Below are 20,298 nucleotides of genomic sequence, written 5' to 3'. Positions count from 1 at the left end.
CATAATATAGTCATGGCAAAGATGTAAATCCTTGTTTTAATCAAAAACAAAATGGGTTAAAAGTGAAATGGGATTTTAAAAACCAGAGAAATTGGTTAAAAGTTGCAAATTAGAGTGACCAAAAACGGGCAGAAAAAGTGGTAAAAAGTGTTCAAAGTGTCAATATTGGAACAATTGGTGGAAAAGTGGTGGAAAGGGTTTATAAGCGGCAAAAATGTCTTGAAAGTGGAAAACATTTGCAGAAAAGGCAAATTTGGTGGAGAAGTGGCATAAATCTGAGTAACGCCAAATCAGCCTATAATACACATTTTACATCCACAGTTATTAGCAGTGTGTCTTGGATAATGAGTAAAATATAAAAATAGGTAGTTCAGATAAATCAGAAATAAAATGAGTTAAAGTGACCAAAAAAAAACCACATAAATTGGTTAAAAGTTGCAAATTTGAGTGGGCAAAAACTGACAAAAAAAAAGTGGTTAAAAGGGTTCAAAGTGTCAATATTGGAACAATTTGTTTAAACTGGAAAAAAAAATGGGCTTGACAAATCATGAATGTGGCTAACTTGGCAAAAACATGCATGCAATATGGTGAAAAGAGGTTAAAAGTGTCAATAATGGGTATACATAGGTGACAGTGGGTGGAAAAGTGGTGGAAATGGTTTATAAGTGGCGAAAATGTCTTGAAAGTGGAAAAAATGTGCAAAAAAGACATTGAAATTTGATGGAGAAATGGCAGAAATGGCAAAAACGTAGCAAAATTGCATTAAAAGGAGCAAAAATATGGCAAGAAAAAGTGATGAAAATAGATTAAAATATGGCAAGTTTGGTGTTGTTGCAAAAAAAAGGGTAAAAATAACCAAAAATGGGCTCAAACTATTGAAAAAAATATTCTTAGTTTCTTGACGGCATCTGGCGACCCCGAGGTTGCGAACCACCTACTTCATATTTTCTGTTAAATGGGAAGCTAAGGTTTAGCAGTGTGGCTAATGTAGACTTTTTGGGAAAGATGATTAAATGGAAAATATTAAAATGGAAAACCCTGTAACGGAATTTGGGAAATTTTAACATTTTAAAATCGGAGGACCTATTGATGCTACTGTTTTAACAACAATGACTTTTTCTAACACACTTCGGATGCAGTCGGACAGACATTTGGCCGTAGAACCATAAAACCGTAGAACTAGAGCTTTGGATGACCAGGTCCTTCAAACCTTAAAAAAAACAACATTATTCCTGCTTTTATCTCTTGTTGATGCTCCCCAACAGCCCACCCCCTCCCTTGATGGAAACCAGACCAGTTTTTGACCACATGTGAACTGTCATGTTTTAGGCACGCTCTAAAAAGACTTAAATACTCCTGAAAAGGTTTCTATTTCAGTTGTTTGAGATATTTTCACACAAAATAAAGCTAACCGTTACCAGTTCAGCTCCAGGGAACCAGTTCAATCCATTTTAGGAGGTATAGAGTGGATATTTAAGAAGATACTGATCAGGGAGGTTTTAAATTCAGGTTGTAAAGATGCCTCTTTGAGGAAATGGCTTTTTTTTTTTTTTTCTACTTCGTTTTTTTTGGATCAAAGAAAGCTGATTAACTTTGCTTGGGTATCTGTTCACGCACACATGCGACGTAAATCCTGACAATCCCAGTGCTACCCACGGAGCTGGTGCCCTCGACTCAGGTCTTGGTCATAACCCTGTCGTCTTTTATCCCTGTAATGGTCTGAGACCAGACCAACTGCTACATTCCACTCATTCCTGATGGTTCAGGGTGAGACCTCTGTAAGTGCAGAGTAAAGACTATCTTTAAATCAAGTGGTTTAGTGATCTTGTGCTCTTATTTTGAAGTAAACAAGAAGGTTCCTGTCGTTATAGTCTGCCAAAGCGACTTCCAAACACTTTTCTTGGGTTTTTACTCAGTTGTGGCAAAAACGATGGCGGAAGGTTATTGTGGCACTTAATCCAGCAGAAGTTGAATGTTTGGCGTATGGAGGTGAAATCACAGGTACGCTGTACATTTTCAGGACATCCACAGGTCTCAGAGTGAGGTATCTGGTGTCATGTACTGGGTGCGCGTCGTACTCAGATTGGTAAAATTAATTTTTGCTAAACAAATAACGCTTTTTTTTTGTTTTTAAGTGAACGAACACGTGTTTTATTTGTTTATTGGATTAGGTTAGGGTTATAATCTCAGTACGTGACACCGGTACCAGGTCGACCCCTGTTACCGACTCATGACTCAGCAAAACCACCATCAGACAAAACGACCTCGCCTGTCAAACCGAACGCTGTGAAATGACACGGCCTCAGGTTTCAAAATAAAAGTCAGACGCAACGAATTCAGGTCGTGAAACACGACATGGCGTTTTATTTTGAAGGAACGGGAAGTACCGAATGCCTGACGAAGTAAGTTCAGAAGCTTTACTTTTATTTTTTAAAAGTTAAGACAAGGATATTGTTTGATTAATAAATACATAGTTAGATGAAAGGTTGATATATATTAACCTTTAAATATAAATACAAAACAACAGCTTTCAACTTTACTCTTGTATCTGACACTGCATATATTGATGTCATGTGTACTTCCGGTTTCTTCAAAATACAAGGTCATGTTGTGTTTTACGACTCAAGGCGGTTTAGTCTGATGACTTTTATTTTGAAGCCCGAGTCGTTTCATTTGACGGCATTTGGTTTGACAAATAGAGGTTTTCCTAATACCTGATACTTTACTCTGAGACCTGAGGAAATCCTAAAATGTACGCCGTAAACGGGGAATACTGGGAACAAACCTGAACAGAAATGGACTCAACCAATCATTGTCCTCCTTTTCTGACAAAATCACATTAAGAATCGAGCAGAAACTCGACATCTCCATCTCCCACAATGCAATGTGTGAAACTTTTCTGACAATGTCAATGAGAGATTCTTTACGGTGGAGATCGGAACAAACTTTCCCACGGATAAGGTTTGGATTTATTGATCTATGAGGCCTACACGATGTCTACTTTTGATTAAAAACATATTTTCCCACAGCTGTAAAGCAGTTTGGTTTGGATAACCTCCAAAATAAAACAATGCAACGAATAAATTGAGTCTTTTCTACTCATTGAACAAAGTAAATGTGACTATGTTCTCCACACAAAGGAAAGATGGAGTCATGGGATTTGACGTCCTTTGAAGATCAACCTTCTCTATTTGGTCAAATCCTAGTGTTCGTGTTCGTGTTCGTGTTCGTGTGTGTGTGTGTGTGTGTGTGTGTGTGTGTGTGTGTGTGTTTTAGGAGGGAGGCACTATTTTATCGACTGTCTTCTCCAGAAAAGGCTGAGCCAGGATGGAAAGTCTTTGTCCTCATCCTTATTCTTTCACAGAACCCTCACCCCGACTGATCCCACTCCAACCACCTTAAAAACACAACACACACACACACACACACACACACACCAGTGCACCACACACACGCCCAACTTGATGTCAGTACTCTGCTGTCGACATTAGACTTGGCAAATTCTTTAAATTTCACGGAAAGTTTTCTGATCCCTCTAAACTCACCCTAAACCGCCTTCATCTTTCAGCTTAGTGCCAAAGTGAGAAAAAACCCCCCACATTTTTATTTTCTTAGTTGACCTCACATTGGCTCCATAAACTTTGTCTAATTCAAACCTCAGACAGTGGTTTTGCTTTTTATTCTTCATGCTTTCAACACAGACGCTCATCTCCTCGTACTAAATTCAAGGCTTTTCTAAACAGAGTGTGACGGTCTGAAGGAACTTTGTCTTGTTTCTGTTTCTATTGTCAAACACAATCGAGGACAACTCCAACTTTTCACATAGAAATGATATATAAACAATAATGTGAGTATACACAGTATGTCATTCCCTGCAAGATTTTAACTTGCGTTTTCCTGATTTTGGAAATTTGGGGACATTTTGTGGAATCATTTGAGGAAAATTTGCCTGATTTGGAGAACATTGAGAGTTCTTTCAACAAGTTGAGATTAAAAAATGACTGGCGTCGTGTCATAGAACAACATGAAGAACATGAAGAAGAATAAGAACATGAAGAAGAACATGAAGAAGAACAAGAACAAGAACATGAAGAAGAACAAGAAGAAGAACAAGAACAAGAAGAAGAACAAGAAGAACAAGAAGATGAACAACAACATGAACAACAACAAACAACAACAACAAAAAGGAGGATAAGAACAGGAAGAACAAGTCGAAGAAGAACCAGAACAAGAAAAAGAAGAAGACGAAGAATGTGAAGAAAGTTAAGAAGAACGAGAAAAACAAGAACAAAAATAACAAGGACAAGAAGAAGTCTAAGATGAAGAAGAAAAATAAAACAGAGAACAAGAACAAGAAGAACAAGAAGAACAAGAGGGACAAGAAGGACAAGAAGAAGAAATCGAAGAAAAAGAACAAGAAGTTGAAGAAAAAGTCGAAGAAGAACAAAAAGAACAACAAATCACAGAACAACAAAAAGAATTAGAAGAATGAGAAGAACAAGGACAAAAAGAAGTTGAAAACAAAGAACAAGAAGAAGAAGGATACGAACAATGAGAAGAACAAAAACAAAAAAGACAAGGACAAGAAGAAGTCGAAGAAGAAGAACAAGAAGTTGAAGGTCAAATTCGAAGAAGAAGTCAAAGAAGAGCAAGAAGAGGCTTTGAGACACTTTACAGCTAAGATAAATAAAATTCCCATGCTATCATAGATTTTAAACATCCTTTGAGTTCTACTCTACGTCTCTATTTCAGTCATTAACTTGTTAAAATAAAGTTGAAGGAGGAGGAAAAACCCTCAAACAATCGCCTAAAGACAAATAAAAGTAATTCAAACCAAACGTTACGACTCCAGATTCACCAGAGTGAAACGAGCATGATCTATGTGTTAAATATCTATGTGTTGTACATCTACATCAGCATGTTAACATAGCAGCAGTGCCAGCTGACGGCTTAACATGACTTTTCCTCACAGTCATGACTCCGCCCCCCCCCCCTCCTTTAGTGGACCACAGATTGGCCTACTTAGCCCAGGCAGACTGAGAGGAGATGGAAGGGGGATGGGTCAGCAATGGGATGGGGGGCGTGGCCTCCCTCTCTCTGAGCCTACACAGGGTCAGGATGGAAAGGCTTTAACACAGACTGGAGGGGAGGAAACATGTGGTGACACAGCTCCCATCATCCCACAGAGGATAGACAGATCAGCTCCTCTTCTCCTCCTTTTCTGTTTTCTCCTCCTTTTTACATTTTTTTTTTTTTTTTTTAATTTTAATTTTTTTTTTACTTTGTGGACGATGGGATTATAATCATGTGGCAGGTAAGAACAGGATTCATTCTGATCAACCCTATGAATGAATGAATGAATGAATGAATGGGTGGTTATTTTCCCTCAGCAGCAGCAGGAAAAAGAAAAGGAAGGAAAGAGTGAAACATGTTGAGAGGAATGATAATAACAGAGTAGGAGGAAAAGTTCACCATTTAACCAGAGGAACCAAAGAAAACAGATTGAATTCTTTTCTTCACACATGGAAGATAAACTTGGACATATGTGTGTGTGTGTGTGTGTGGGGGGGGGTGTTTAGGGGGTGATCCGGTCTTTTCTGACCCCATTTCCAAATACATCCAAGTTTAGTGTCAAAGCTCAACGTTTTTGTTTTTTTTACCACTTTTCTGCAACTACACCAAACTTGCCATATTTAACCGATTTCCATCACTTTTAATGCATTCATTAATGCATTTATTCTCCCATCAAATTTCAATGACTTTTCTGCACAGTTTCAACCACTTTAAAGATATTTTCAACCTTTTCCACCACTTTCTCCACCTAATGTTGCATATGTTGACCCATTATTGTCACTTTTTAACTCTTTTCACCATATTTTGATTTCCAAAAAGAGAGGACACTTTGGTAAAAACCTGGCAGTATTTGACGTTTTCTTGAATCTACCCTTGCTTATTTTTATTTTTTTTTTAACCCTTTTTCTGCAACTACACCAAACTTGCCATATTTAACCGATTTCCATCACTTTTAATGCATTTTTGCCCTCAATACTCTCATTTCTGCCACTTCTTCCATCAAATTTCAATGACTTTTCTGCACGTTTTAACCACTTTAAAGATATTTTCAACCTTTTCCACCACTTTTCCCACCTAATGTTGCATATGTTGAATCATTATTGTCACTTTTTAACTCTTTTCATCATATTTTGATTTCCAAAAATCCGGCAGTATTTGACGTTTTCTTGAATCTACCCTTGCTTATTTACATGTTTTAACCCTTTTTCTGCAACTACACCAAACTTTAACTTATTTCCATGACTTTTTCTTGCCATTACTCCCACTTCATTGTGAAATTTCAATGTCTTTTCTGCACATTCAAGGCATTGTCAGCACTTATAAACCCCTTCCACCGCTTTCCCACCTAATGTCACATATGTTGACCCAATATTGTCACTTTTAACCTCTTTTTACTATTTTTTGTGCCACTTTTTTTTTTTATTTATTTTTTTGCCACATTCCCCATTTGTCACACCTATCTTTTTCTCTCTATTTTTGGCCACTTGAATGTGCAACATTGAACTACTTTCCGTGTTTTTTAAAATCCCATTTCACCACCTTTTCCACCATTTTTAATCACTTTTAACCCATTTTATTTCTGATTAAAACAAAGATTTGGATCTTTAAGATGGCTTTTTTTTTTTTTTTTTTTTTTTTCCAAAAAACCCATTTTCCAAAAAGCCACACTTTGTTTTGGTGCCTCACAAAAACAGCAACAGACTGAGCCCTGGGGGGGGGAAATGTTTAGTATTTAGAGGAATTTTTGAGGATAAATCTGCACCAGGATGCACGCCACTATGTGCCTCGTGTCTTTTTTTTTACTCACTTGTGTTCGTGTGTGTGTCTGTGTGTTTTTATGAGGTTCCCATAGGGTGATGCATGTTTAGTGCAAGGGTGGGTGAACGCATGTGTTCAACCGTGTGTGTGTGACAGCTGGCTCAGTGGCTTTAATCCTTCTCGCCCTCTCAGGTTCAAGACGGTCAAATAAATCCAAGATTTAGCCTCTGATAAAAACAAAGACTGATTTAATGTAGGGTGACTGTGTTTTGATTTCCAAAATAAGACGTCGCTTTGGGCCAAACCCGGCAATATTCAACAATAAAATGCAATAATAGAGTAGATAAATACGTTTTTATTGTCTGTAAGGTTTAAAAATGCATTTATCTCTTTATAGCAAAGACTAAAAACAATATATAGTAACTAAAACTTTAAGAAAATGGTTGGTTAATGGTGTGTTGCAACCAATGAATAGGTGCATATCGCCACCTACTGTACCGGAGTGTGTAAATCTTTGCATTCCAACATTATTATCACCATTCTGCTGATTTATAATGAATTCAACTGCTCATATTCTCCGATAGAGCAACTATTAGCAGAGTTACGGTCTTTTAAATGACTTACCGAGACTTTTATTAAATGATCAAACCTATTGCTGTTTGCAAACAAAAAAAAAAAAAACCTTTAATAAACACAGAAGGACGAACGCCGCAGCTTTAACTGGACTTTGTTTTCGTCGCCCGAATTAGCAACAATGGCGTTGTTTTTGTTTCTTTTCCTGTTTCCTCCGCGACGTGCTCGGCTCAGACATTGTCAGCTTGAGAAAAGCATCTTAACTTTCCGACCCCGACCCCCTCTTCCCGTCCTGTCCTGACCCCCCCCCCCACAGCCTCTCAGTCTGACTGTGGGAACAACACAAACGGATTGGTTCTCAACCTTTCGGTCAGGATACATATATATATATATATATACTTTTTTTTTTAATTTGAGCCCATTTTTGCCCTTTTTCTGCAACTACACCAACTTTTCATCTTTTTTTTTTGCCATATGTTTGCTCTTTTTAATGCATTAATGCTACATTACTCACAATGCTGATGCTCACCTAATGTCACATATGTTGACCCATTATTGTCACTTTTAACCCCCTTTTTCACCATATTTCATGTTTATTTTTGATAATTTAACCACATTCACGATTTGCCATGTACATTATTTTCCAGTTAGAACTAATTGTTCCTACATTTTAAACTGCATTACCCCAACCACATTGGTAGTTTTAAAAATCCAATTTCACCACCTTTTCCACCATTTTGGTCACTTTTAACCCATTTTTTTATTATTTCAGATTAAAGCAAGATTTACATCTTTAAGATGAATATATCATTTTTTTTCCACTTTCCTCCACTTTTCCACCTAATGTCACATATGTTGACCCATTACTGTCACTTTGAACCTATTTTCACCATATTTCATGCTTGTTTTTGCCAATTTAACCACATTCATGATTTGTTATTCCAATTATTTGCCAGATTAAACAAATTGCTCCAATATTGACACTTTGAAGCCTTTTTTTTCTCTGTTTATGGCAACTCTAATGTTAAACTTTTAATCAATTTCTGTGGTTTTTTAAATGCCATTTAACCACCATTTTTGGTCACTTTTAACCCATTTTATGTCAGATTAAAACAAGGATTTAGATTTTTAAAATAACTATATAAATGTTTTTCCACTTTCAAGACATTGTCGGCACTTATATAAACCCTTTTCCACCACTTTCCCACCACATGTTGCCCCATCAATGTCATTTTTAACCCCTTTTTCCCCATATTTCATGCTTATTTTTCCCAATTTAACCACAATCACTTTTTTCTCTCCATTTGTGGCCACCCTAATGTGTAACTTTTTTACCAATTTCTGTGTTTTTTTAAATCCCATTTCAACCCCTTGGATAACAGTGACTATTATTCTAATAGAAAAATTAAATAAATGTGGTTTTTACAGATTTTTAGAACAAAGAACCATCTGACCTGATGGACGGACCCCACAAAGCTCTACCCTTTATTCCCCCTTATAGATGACCCTGTCTCCACATGACTGTTCTTTAATGTTCATGAAAAGGTTGAGAACCACTGCCTTAAGTGAGTGTTTGCATGCATAGATGTGAAATATTCACAACAACAGTGGAGGAGTAAAAAAATAAAAATAAAAATAAAATGATCCTTTTTTTATCACGTTTTTGTCAATATTTGTGTTAAAGGCGACTGTGACTCTGCACAGGCTTAACCTGAGCGTGTCAACGACGACCTCTGCCTGTAAAAAGAGCCTTTCTTGACAGAGAATATGTTCACAATTACACGTGATTGATAGGAACAGCATGACTCCCGAGTGCTCTGTTGTTTACGCTGATGTGAAAGGAAAGGAATGTGACCACGCTGGAGTTCTTCGGCCTCTTTGGCTTTCATTAAAAGGACACGTTCTGACTTTACAACATCTGCCGACCTTTGTCTTTGAACTTCCAATGAGGAGAAAAGAGAGCCAGTCATAGCTGTTCTCTGTGGGAACGCTTTTTTTTTTTTCTTAATCACAAATGTCGACTTAGAGTTGATTTTTGAGTGCAAAATGTCAAAATATTGAATTTTTCTGGGAAGATCAGATGAAAAATAGTCTTTTTGCACTAAAGGAACATGGTTGTACAGACATATTTCCCACCGACGACAACAGACGTGTGGTATCACTGATGTCGTGTATATATTTCAAGCCCATGGAGTTATTTTCAGCTTATCAAAAACTCGTGACACAACTTGTCGGATACACAAAAAAACACCCACGGTGTGATTTTTTCAGATAAAATAAGACAGGGAGGTGGAAAAAAAAAAGTTTTTGACTTGCCGTCATTGTTATTTCACTTGTTTCTAAAGTTACACCAGTTAACCAAAAACGTTTAGTGGAAAACGTGCAGAAAATGCACTGAAATGTGATGGAGAAGTGGCAGAAATGGGAGTATTGTTACAAAAAAAGGGTAAAAATAGGCAAAAATTTGCTAAAATTGTCCCAAAATTGATTAAAATTGAATTGATTTGACAGGAAAAAATGTCACTTATTAAATTCATGCAGATTAAACAATTATCCCTGCGTTATTTTAATATTTTTACATGCATATATAAAGATATTTTGATTTTTAAGTCTTGAAATAAACAATAAAAGAAATATTAAAATTAAATCAAAAGTTATTTGACTTCATGAAAATATATAATTAAATAAGATTAAAAGATGGATGGATGTAAACAAGCACTGAATGGTCCAACAGACCCCTCCCACAATTACTGATGTCAACCATTATCATAATCACTAATAATATGAAGGAGCCAACCCAGACTTTAGTCCAGCCAATCACGTGAGGTGTAACTCACCGGGTCAGAGCACAAAAGGTCGTGATTGGTCACAGGAAGTAGAAAGAGGATTAGGGATTATTATGGTGGGTTTTTGGGATCAGACAAAGATTGTGTGTGTGTGTGTGTGTGTGTGTGTGTTTTAACGTGGACATTAAAGAGCTAATCAAACCTTTTTCGCTCATTTTACTTAATTACTATTAAAGAAATAAGTATATATATATATATATATATATATATTAAACTTTCTAATAACTGTATTATATGAATTCAAAAACAAAAAAAAATAAAAATAAAAAAAAAAATCAAGGAATTAATAATTCTTTGATTTTGTGACCAATTTTTGGTGTCATTTAGGGGAACTTTGTGGGATTATTGTAAAGTTTCATGGAATTTGGAGGGCGCGATAGCACTAAAACAGAATTTTTTGGTTATTTACACAATTCTTGTTTCCTATTTTCACTTTTTCTTGCGGACCAAATTGGATGGTCTAAAGGGCCGGATTTGGCCCCCGGGCCTCAGGTTTGACAAGTGTGTTTAATGACTTAAAACCTTTTTTTTTCTTCTTTTTTTGAAGATAATTAATATAATATCTCTTTGAAAATATCATATATGTGTAAATATGTGTGATTTATACAGATTTCAACCAAACAAAAGACAAAAATATTGAATTATTCATTGTTTGTTTGCTATTTTCTTCCTCTTGCAAGGTTAAACTGAATCAGAGCAGTTCTCAAACGTCACACACACACACCTAGTGGTGCAGTAGATGCTGATTATGTGAGCAAGGTCAATGGGGTTGACCTACTTCTCAGTTCAGCCTCCGTGAACTGCCACAGAGACTCAAGTCAAAGAACCAAATGGAGCCGATTCCGCAGCCAAAAGGCTTTTTGGAAGAACTTCTTCACGTCACGTAAACATTTGCTATCCTACGTCCTCCAAAGAAGCTCTTTCTTTCCTTACGTAGTTGCACAATATTGTTTTCCTAAAAAGCAACTCAAAATAGGACTGGACTTTCCTGCAGCGATTTGAATTCAACGTAAAAAAAAAAGCTTCAGTTACATTTTCAACATTTAAAAACCACAAGCCAGGCTATTTTAGGCAATAATTGTTAGCAACTGTTAGCGTTTAAAGTCAGATTTTGACCGTAAATACACAAATTGCACATAAACAACATGGAAATGTTGGCAATTTGGTTTTTAACAATAATTGATAATTCATTGGCTCCATATGTGATAAAAAATTTATTTTTTTCCATTGACAAAATTCAAAATACTGTAAAAAAAAAATGCAGTTTTTAAATAAAATGTTGATATTTTCCAAACTTTCTTTTAAAAAATTTGATTTATCTTTATTTTAATTCTTTGTTTCAAACTTCGTGACAAAAATCAAAACATGGAATACACATGTTCTCATTACTATACAACAACAACAACAACAAAAAAACAATAAGTCGATTTAACATAAATTTAAAATTACCCATAATTGTTTTTATTAAATTTTAAAAATGGGACTACTTGACAGACTATTGATAGTTTCTGTTTTTTTTTAAATTATTTATCAAGTATGTTTTTTTGGGGGGGGGGGGCGCACAACTGTAAACCACGGGCCACATGTGGCCCCCAGACCGCCAGTTTCCCCGTACCTGATGTGGGAAAAAAACACGTTTTCAATGAATTTTTGGTGCTAATACCTTCAAAGGCAATTTAAAAACGACTAGAAAAAGACACAAAATGACTCCATAGACACACAAGATGACTATAAAATTACACACAGTGATACAAAATGAGATAAAAACAAACACAGCAGCTGCTACAAACTGTCAGAGGCAGATACATGTCTTTGAACGCCTCACTGCTGCCCCCTGCAGCACTTTTATTAACATTTTATCACAAACTGTGACATTATGATGATTCACGTCAGCACTTAGAATCCAATCAATATAAACATTAACATTGACATTTTTGTATATTTTTTGTTGTTATTAAGTTATATTTTTAATTTTTATCAATTTATGTGTTTTTACTGTCATTCTGTGCACTTTTGTTTTCAGTTATTTCTCATTTTGTGAATTTGTAATTTTGTGTGTTTAGTTTTTGTTGTCAATTTATGTTTTTTTTAACATCTTGGTGTAATTTTCCTCATAATTGGGTGTTTTTTTTTGTTGTTTTGTGTGTTCTTGGTGTTGTTTTGTATATTTTTTCTCTCACCTGTGTTTTATTGTCATTGTGTGTGTGTTTGGTGTTATTTTATGTTAAAAAAAAAAATGTATTATGTGTCTTTTTATTGTCATGTTTTCTACTTATATTGTTTTTTGTTTGTTATTTGTCTCATTTAGTATATTTATTTAAAATTTTCAGTTTTTTGTTGTAATTTTTTGTTTTTTTTGTCATTTCCTTGTATTTTCTCTCCTTATTTTGTGTTTGTTGTCAATTTGTGTTTTCATGAACATCTTTGTGTCATTGAGTGTATTTTTCTCTCATTTTTGCTGTTTCGTGTGTGTTTTTGGTATTATTTTATTAATTTGTCACTGGTTTTGTGTCTTTCTCTTGTCAAGTTTTGTAATTTTATTGTTGTTTGTGTGTTCTTTGTATCATTTCTCAAATTTTCTGTTTTTTGTTGTCATCTTATATGTAATTTTGAGTGTTTTTGTTGTAATTTTTAGTTTTTTTTTTATATTTCCTTGTATTTTCTCTTAATTTGTGTTTTTTTTAACATCTTGGTGTCATTTTTCCTCATAATTGGGCGTTTTTTGTTGTTGTTTTGTGTGTTCTTGGTGTCGTTTTGAATATTTTTCTTTCACCTGTGTTTTATTGTCGTGTGTGTTTTTAGTGTTATTTTTTTTTAATTTTTTTTTATTATTGTGTCTTTTTATTGTCATGCTTTCTAAATATGTTTGTTTTTTGTCTCATTTAGTATATTTCTCAAATTATCAGTTTTTTTGTTGTCATCTTTTCTGTCATTTTGAGTGTTTTTGTTGTTATTTTAAACATTTATTTTTTTTTTAATCAATGTGTCTTTATTGTCATTATTGTTTTTTGTCTATTTAATATATTCCTCACATTTCCTTTTTTTGTTGTCATCTTTTCTGTCATTTTGAGCCTTTTTGTTGTAATTTTTAGTTTTGTTTTTGGTCATTTTCTTGTATTTTCTCTCCTTTTTTGTGCATTTGTTGTCAATTTGTGTTTTCATGAACATCTTTGTGTCGTCTCGTGTATTTTTTTCTCATTTTTGTGTGAGTTTTGCTGTTTCGTGTGTGTTTTTGGTATTATTTTATAAATCTGTCACTGGTTTTGTGTCTTTTTCTTGTCACGTTTTGCAATTTTATTGTTGTTTGTGTGTGTTTTGTCTCATTTAGTATATTGATGGTTATTTATTGTTTGTATTTTTATGTTTTTTCTGTATTTTTGTTGTCATCTGGTGTATTTTTCTGTGTTTTTTAGTGATCTGGGTGTCTTTTTTTCATGTTTACTTTGGGGGCGGCAGAAAATTAGACCCACTAACTGTTCAAAAATGCATTTTTTGGTACTTTTGTTGTTGTTGTTGTTGACTGTGTGGATAAGATAAATGGTTCCGTGCATACTTAGATGAAGGCTTTGTCTCTTTCAAATTGTTTAAAGTTTTTGAACTTATAACCAACTTTCCTCTTCAGACACATTATGCATTTTAAACACCTTAGTGCTCTTTAGTTTCTGAGCATATTGATGTGTTTGGAAAACGTTCACTTTAATCTTCTATGCTTGATTTTTTTTGTTTGTTGTTGTGCAGACTTTAATATTTGATTGAGTTTTTCTTCTTCTTTGAAAATATCTGATAAAAGTTGCCGCGTTGGATATCAAAGCAGAGCAAAAAGAGGAGAGTTTATCTGCAGATAACTTTAGGTTTTTTTAGTCAACAGTGACATCTGCTGAAAGTTCCACATGTGGACGAGAGTGAATTTCTCTGCAGCTTTAGAAACTAAATCATTCATCATCTTTGTTTAAAGGAACTTTTAGGTTTTCATTCTTTATCCACAAAAAAGCCATTCGTTTTGAATAAAAACCTCTAATGTTAATGTTGAGAGAGAAATATATTCTTTTAATATCCAGTTTAAATGCTTGAGACAGTTTTAAAGACAAGTTAGAAATTACAATAATAATATCAATAATAATAAAATATTACGTGCATTTTAAAGTAAATTCACTACATACTGTAATTAGAATAATTACAGTATGACTTTTTTTGTTTGAGGTCCAATGAATTATGCATTAAATGAAGTACCGGCACCTATTTATGCTGTTGGACTATGATACAGCTGGCTCGTGAAAAATAGACAAAATACACACAAGATGACTAGAAAAATACACAAAACGATAAAAGAAATAGAATAGCGCACATAACAACTAGGAATATACACGGAATGATTTCAAAGTCACGCAAGATGACAAAAAAAATTAAACGCACACAGAATGGCAAGAAAAAAACACTAAACTACTAGAAAATCACCAAAAAAATTATTTCGAAGACACACAAGATGAGTGCAAAAACAGCTTGAGGTTAAATTGACCCCAGAGGAATATCAATGCGCGCAATATGTGTTCAGCAAACCCATCAAATTAGGAAAAGTCATGAAATATGAAACAAAAACAAAAGAGTCAGGCCGGCATGCAAGTCAAGCTAGCCCCGCCCCATCAGCTGACAGTATCTGTTTACAACTGACAGCAACCATCCCCATTTCAGTTAATCATCCAGCCGATCATGTTCCATGCTTCCCATTGGTTAGAGTAAGTCTCAGCGATGCATTTAAACCACTAAAACACGCCTACTTCCGAACGCTTTGTCCGCAAATACCTCACAACCCACACCCCCACCCCAGCTCCTCCTCTTCTGTCTTCTGTTGCCATCTAAACATCTGTGTTTCTGTTCCAGGGAGTCCTGCTGACCGCTCTCTCTGCTATTGCCTTTCCACGCAGCTGTGTGGAAAGGTAGAACGGTCCCAGAACTGAACCATTAAAAATGTCCATCAAATCTAAACTGCATGCTAATAAACAATTTGAGAAAAGTGATCCTGACTGAGCTGTTATTTTTTTTTAATGATAAACATCAAATGGGGTCAAATTGACCATAAGGTAAACAGGAGGGTTAACGTTTAATCCCTGTGATTCCTCTCCTCATGCCCCCCTGCAGACAGCTGAAGGCCTCTCGTGGATTTGGCTGACTTTCCTCTGAACAGGATGGACACTTTGGAGTCAGAGCTGACCTGCCCAATCTGCCTGGAGCTCTTTGAGGACCCGCTGCTGCTCCCTTGCGCCCACAGCCTGTGTTTCGGCTGCGCCCACCGCATCCTCGTCTCCCACTGCACCACCAACGAGTCCGTTCAGAGCGTTGGCGCGTTCCAGTGCCCCACCTGTCGATATGTCATCTCCCTGAGTCCGGAGCGCGGACTGGAAGGACTGAAAAGAAACGTCACCCTGCAGAACATCATCGACCGAGTCCAGCGAGCGTCGTCTTCAGCAGGGCTCCCCCTGCCATTGGCGCCGCCCGCCCCCTACAGTGGGCCCAACTCCCCCAGCGAGGAAGACAGCAACCGCTTGGCCCTGGTACCAGTTAGCGCCGCCATGTCTATCCCGGGTACGCCCCCGGAACCAGTCCAGTGCCAGTTCTGTGAGCAGGACCCGCCCCAGGAAGCGGTGAAGACGTGCGTGACGTGCGAGGTGTCCTACTGCGAGGAGTGCCTCAGGGCCACGCACCCCAACAAGAAACCGTTCACCGGCCATCGGCTCATCGAGCCCATGGCCGACTCCCACCTCAGAGGACTGCAGTGTCTGGAACACGAGGAGGAGAAGGTGAACATGTACTGTGTCACCGACGACCAGCTCATTTGCTCCCTATGTAAACTGGTAGGGAGGCACCGGGACCACCAGGTGGCAGCACTGAGCGACAGATATGAAAAACTCAAGGTGGGCTTCTTCTTCTTCGACTTGTCGTTCTTTTTGTTCTTCTACGTGTTGTTGTTGCTGTTCTTGTTCTTCTACGTGTTGTTGTTGCTGTTGATGATGTTATTGTTCTATTTGTTCTTCTCATTCTTCTTGTACTTGTTTTTGTTCTTGGTCTTTTGTTGTTGTTGTTCTTATTCTTGTTGCTCTTGTTTTTGTTGTGGTTCTTCTTCTTCTTACTTGTCGTTTTTTTTGTTCTTCTACGTGTTGTTGCTGTTCTTCTTGTTCTTCTACCTGTTGTTGTTGTTGATGTCAGTGTTCTACTTGTTCTTCTCGTTCTTGTACTTGTTTTTATTCTTGGTCTTTTTCTTCTACTTGTTGTTGTTCAACTTATTCTTGTTGCTCTTGTTCTTGTTGTGGTTCTTCTTCTTACTTGTTGTTGTTCTTTTCGTTCTTCTACGTGTTGTTCTTTTCGTTCTTCTTGTTCTCGTTCTTCTAGCTGTTGATGTTATTATTCTTGTTCTACTTGTTTTTCTCGTTCTTCTTTTTCTTGTTCTACTTGTTGTTGTTCTCGTTCTTCTTTTTCTTGTTGTACTTGTTGTTGTTCTCGTTCGTGTTCTTTTACTTCTTGTTATTCTTCTACTTGTTCTTCTTCTTCTTCAACTTCTTCTTGTTCTTGTTCTTCTACTTGTTCTTGGTTCTTGTTCTTCTACTTGATATTCTTCTTCTGTTCTAAACAAGTCTACATTCACTCTTCTACTGCTGCAAAGGACAGAACATCCTGCCATTACCTACTATCTAACTCAATTATCTCATCAGATGTTATCAGCTCACACCGTCTTCATATTTCCCAAGAATAATTAACTAATTAGCATAATTGCCGCGGCACGTGTGCAGGTAGTGTTCATCAGAGGCAGTTACACACAGTAGCAGTAGTAGTGGAAGGTAGGGAGTGACATTAGCCATGAGGCGTAATGTCTTCCTCAATGAGACGAAAGGTTAACAAGTGTGGAAAGACTGCTGGATGTAGGTGGGCTTAATTAGGCATGGCTACTATGGCCATGGAGTGTCATCATCATCATCATCATCCATCTGTGATACGCACACACACACTGTTTCATTGTCTTTCCCTGATCTCATGTCCTTTTTTTGGCTGTGAAACGTCCTAAAATTGTGCCAAACATCCTTAAAAATGCTTAATGTTGTCAACTATTGTTGTTAATTTCACATTTACACACAGGAATTCACCAACACGAGCACGATTTACACAACACTTAAAGTTTAGCTATTTGTTACGCTAGCTAAAGCTAATGCTAACATTAGCCCAACCTGTTTTACTGTGCAAGCTATGGTGGAAATGTGTGGAGTCGTCCTAAAACATGTCGGTGAGGGTTTAGTCCGTGTCATATACAGTTGCTATGACCGCCATATCAAGTTGCTTTGACCCCAAGCTGTTTCAGCTGTGTCAAATTGTCAATTTTTTTCTGTCGTTTTGTGTGTTTTTGTAATTTTGTTTATTTTATTGTCATTTTGTGTGTTTTGGGAGACATTTTGAGGCTTTTGTTTTGTTTATTTTGTTTGTTTTTGTTGCCGTTTAGTGCATTTCTTAAGCTATTTAGTGAGTTTTTGTTATTTTGTTAATGTTTCTGTCATTTTTTGGGCTTTTGTTTTGTTTTGTTTTATTTAGTGTACTGTCGTTTTGTGTGCTTTTGAAGCTGTTCAGTGAGTTTCTGTCTCTTTCGGTGTGCGAACTTACATCCCCACACCCGCAGGTGCAGAGTTGATGCATTTGAGTTGAAATCGCAGAAAATCTTAGGCCCGACGTTCACACAGGCCACCTTTTTACATATCGTTGCAGATTATAAACACATTACACACTATCCAAACTCTAAACTTTTCTGATAATTTTACTCAGACTCTGGTATGTCAAACACGACCCTAATTTTTCTCCCATCTGCTGCACTTTGAGATATTTTTTTCCCTCTCACGATGGGAGAGAAGAGGAATATGGAATGATTGGAGTGACTTCCTTTTCTCAATGCCACAGGGGGTGTTAGTCTGATAAGCTCTGTGGAGGTTATTGTGGGAACACATCCTTTTTCAACAGATAAAATTACTTCTGTCACAGGAAACTGATGGAGGGAGGAAAGGAAAGAGGGTGGGAAGGAGGGAAGTAGAGATTCTAAAGCCTTTAGCTTGGAAGAGAAGGAACACAAAGGACAAAAGGGGTCGTAAGTAACACATTTGTTGTGTTTTGATGGCAAATTCATTTAATCAAATCAGCCTATATGACACATTTTACATCCACAGTTATGTCCTTCATGTGTCTCGGATAATGAGTAAAATATACAAAAAGGTAGTTCAGATAAATCTGAAATAAAGTGAGTTAAAGAGTGACCAAAAAAAAAAAACAGAATTTGGTTCAAAGTCGCAAAATAGAGTGGGCAAAAACGGACCAAAAAAAAAAGTGTCAATATTGGAACATTTCGTTTAAACTAGCAAATAATGTGCATGAAAAATCATGCATGTGGCAAAAATAAGCATGAAATATGGACAATGAGTCAACATAGGTGACATTAGGTGAGAAAAGTGGTGGAAAGGGGTTATTTGTGCAGAAAATGTCTTTAAAGTGGAAAAAATGGTCAGAAAAGGCATTTAAATTTGATTAACAAGTGTCAGAAATTGGAGTAATATAGGAAAAATGCATTAAAAAAAGCAAGTTAAAATATGGCAAGTTTGGTGGCGTTGTGGAAGAAGATTGAGAACCCCTGCCAGTCTTCTTCAGCGGCATCTGCTTATCGCTTTGATGTTTTCGTCACTTTTGCGTAATAATTCCTGCAATTTTTTAATGTCTTAAGGTTTCATTTTTTCAGACAACTTTTTTGGGGGAAATGTACTTTGATCTACTGAAACATTTCGACTGTCAACTGTCAGTCTTATTCAAAGGCTTCTGCTGATCGCTAGAACGGTAAAAATCGGACAAAAACAGTTAATTAATAAAGACAAATAAAAAACTACTTCTGATGAACTATATATGAAGGAAAACCCATTGCTATCGCCTCACTTTTAACCCCCACCCCACCTTAGTCTCCTGCTTTCTTTTCAACTTCCATCTTGATGCACTTTCCCTCTTCATCTTTGTCGCTATGGTTTCTATGATCTCCGACTCGTACTTGGATCAAAGGGAAAGAACGGAGTGAAATGTTTTCAACGTGGCAAGGCTTCCTCGGAGCACAATCCTGCTCAGCGTCAGAGGAACATGTTGAAAAAAAGATGTAGCTTTGTCTGGAGCTCACTTTCTTTACCCGTCTCTGCCTGTGCAAAGTCTTTTAGCCTTTAGAGTTTGTTCCGTGTAGTTTCTGCTGACACACGGAGAAAACGGTGACTCGGGAGGAACCGAACAAAGTTTTCTCGTGAGGGGAAAACAGATTTCCAGGTGGGAAAAACAAACCATGTGACTGTGACACAAAGGAGAGAATCCAGAAAATTCAAATTACATCCAGAAGAAACGCATTCATGTGAAATCTGTCGGTCTGGAGAGGCTTTAATGTGCACGCACACACGTGAAATTTAAAGTGACTTCATGGTCAAGAAGCTAATAGAATGTAAATGTCATGGTGGGTCGAGTAGAGTTCACATGTTTAGCATATATATATGTGATTTACGTGAAGAGACAGAAACAGAACAGTGCAGATTCTTAACCTTATTCATCGCTGTGCTCACCCAATACTTTGTAATTGGAATTTTCTTCAAAATAAAGGTATATATTTTATTTTGATAATCACAGAAGACAAAAATATTTATATAAACAAAATGTGCAACTAGACAACTAGAAATATACAAAATAACAGAAATTCACCAGATGACTCCAAAATACACAAAAACATACAAAATTACAGAAATATGTATATGAATTAAAAAAAAAAAAAAAAAAGCTGAAGAGAAAAATACAAAATAAATTAACCAAAAAATACACAAGACTATTGAAAATAAACCAAAATAGAAATTTACAAAATAACAAAAAAAAAAAAAAAAAAACACATTATTGAAGAGAAATACACAATGGCAACAAGAATTACAGGAATAAATAAATAAAATTACAACAGAATGTCACGAAAATGTAACATTTTACAGGATGACAGAGAACTGAAGACAATTTTACA

The 20,298-nt window shown here is 36.3% G+C and overlaps 1 protein-coding gene across 3 annotated transcripts in view; it reads left to right on the top strand.

Annotated features, from left to right (window-relative positions):
* LOC114478215 (E3 ubiquitin-protein ligase Midline-1-like) overlaps positions 1-20,298 on the top strand; it is a 55,285-nt gene that overhangs the window by 10,403 nt on the left and 24,584 nt on the right. For 2 of the 3 annotated variants that reach the window (XM_028471127.1, XM_028471109.1), the window contains exons 1-2: positions 5,154-5,314; positions 15,387-16,159. In XM_028471127.1, coding sequence (XP_028326928.1) covers positions 15,434-16,159 — 726 coding nt within the window. In that variant the 5' untranslated portion in view covers positions 5,154-5,314; positions 15,387-15,433. Of the gene's footprint in view, positions 1-5,153; positions 5,315-15,386; positions 16,160-20,298 lie in introns of those variants that run through there. The other variant, XM_028471118.1, reaches the window with a different exon arrangement.

The sequence above is a fragment of the Gouania willdenowi genome, chromosome 2 (genome assembly GCF_900634775.1).
Source record: "Gouania willdenowi chromosome 2, fGouWil2.1, whole genome shotgun sequence".
Lineage (NCBI taxonomy): Eukaryota > Metazoa > Chordata > Actinopteri > Blenniiformes > Gobiesocidae > Gouania > Gouania willdenowi.
This window is presented reverse-complemented; position numbering and strand designations above follow the sequence as displayed.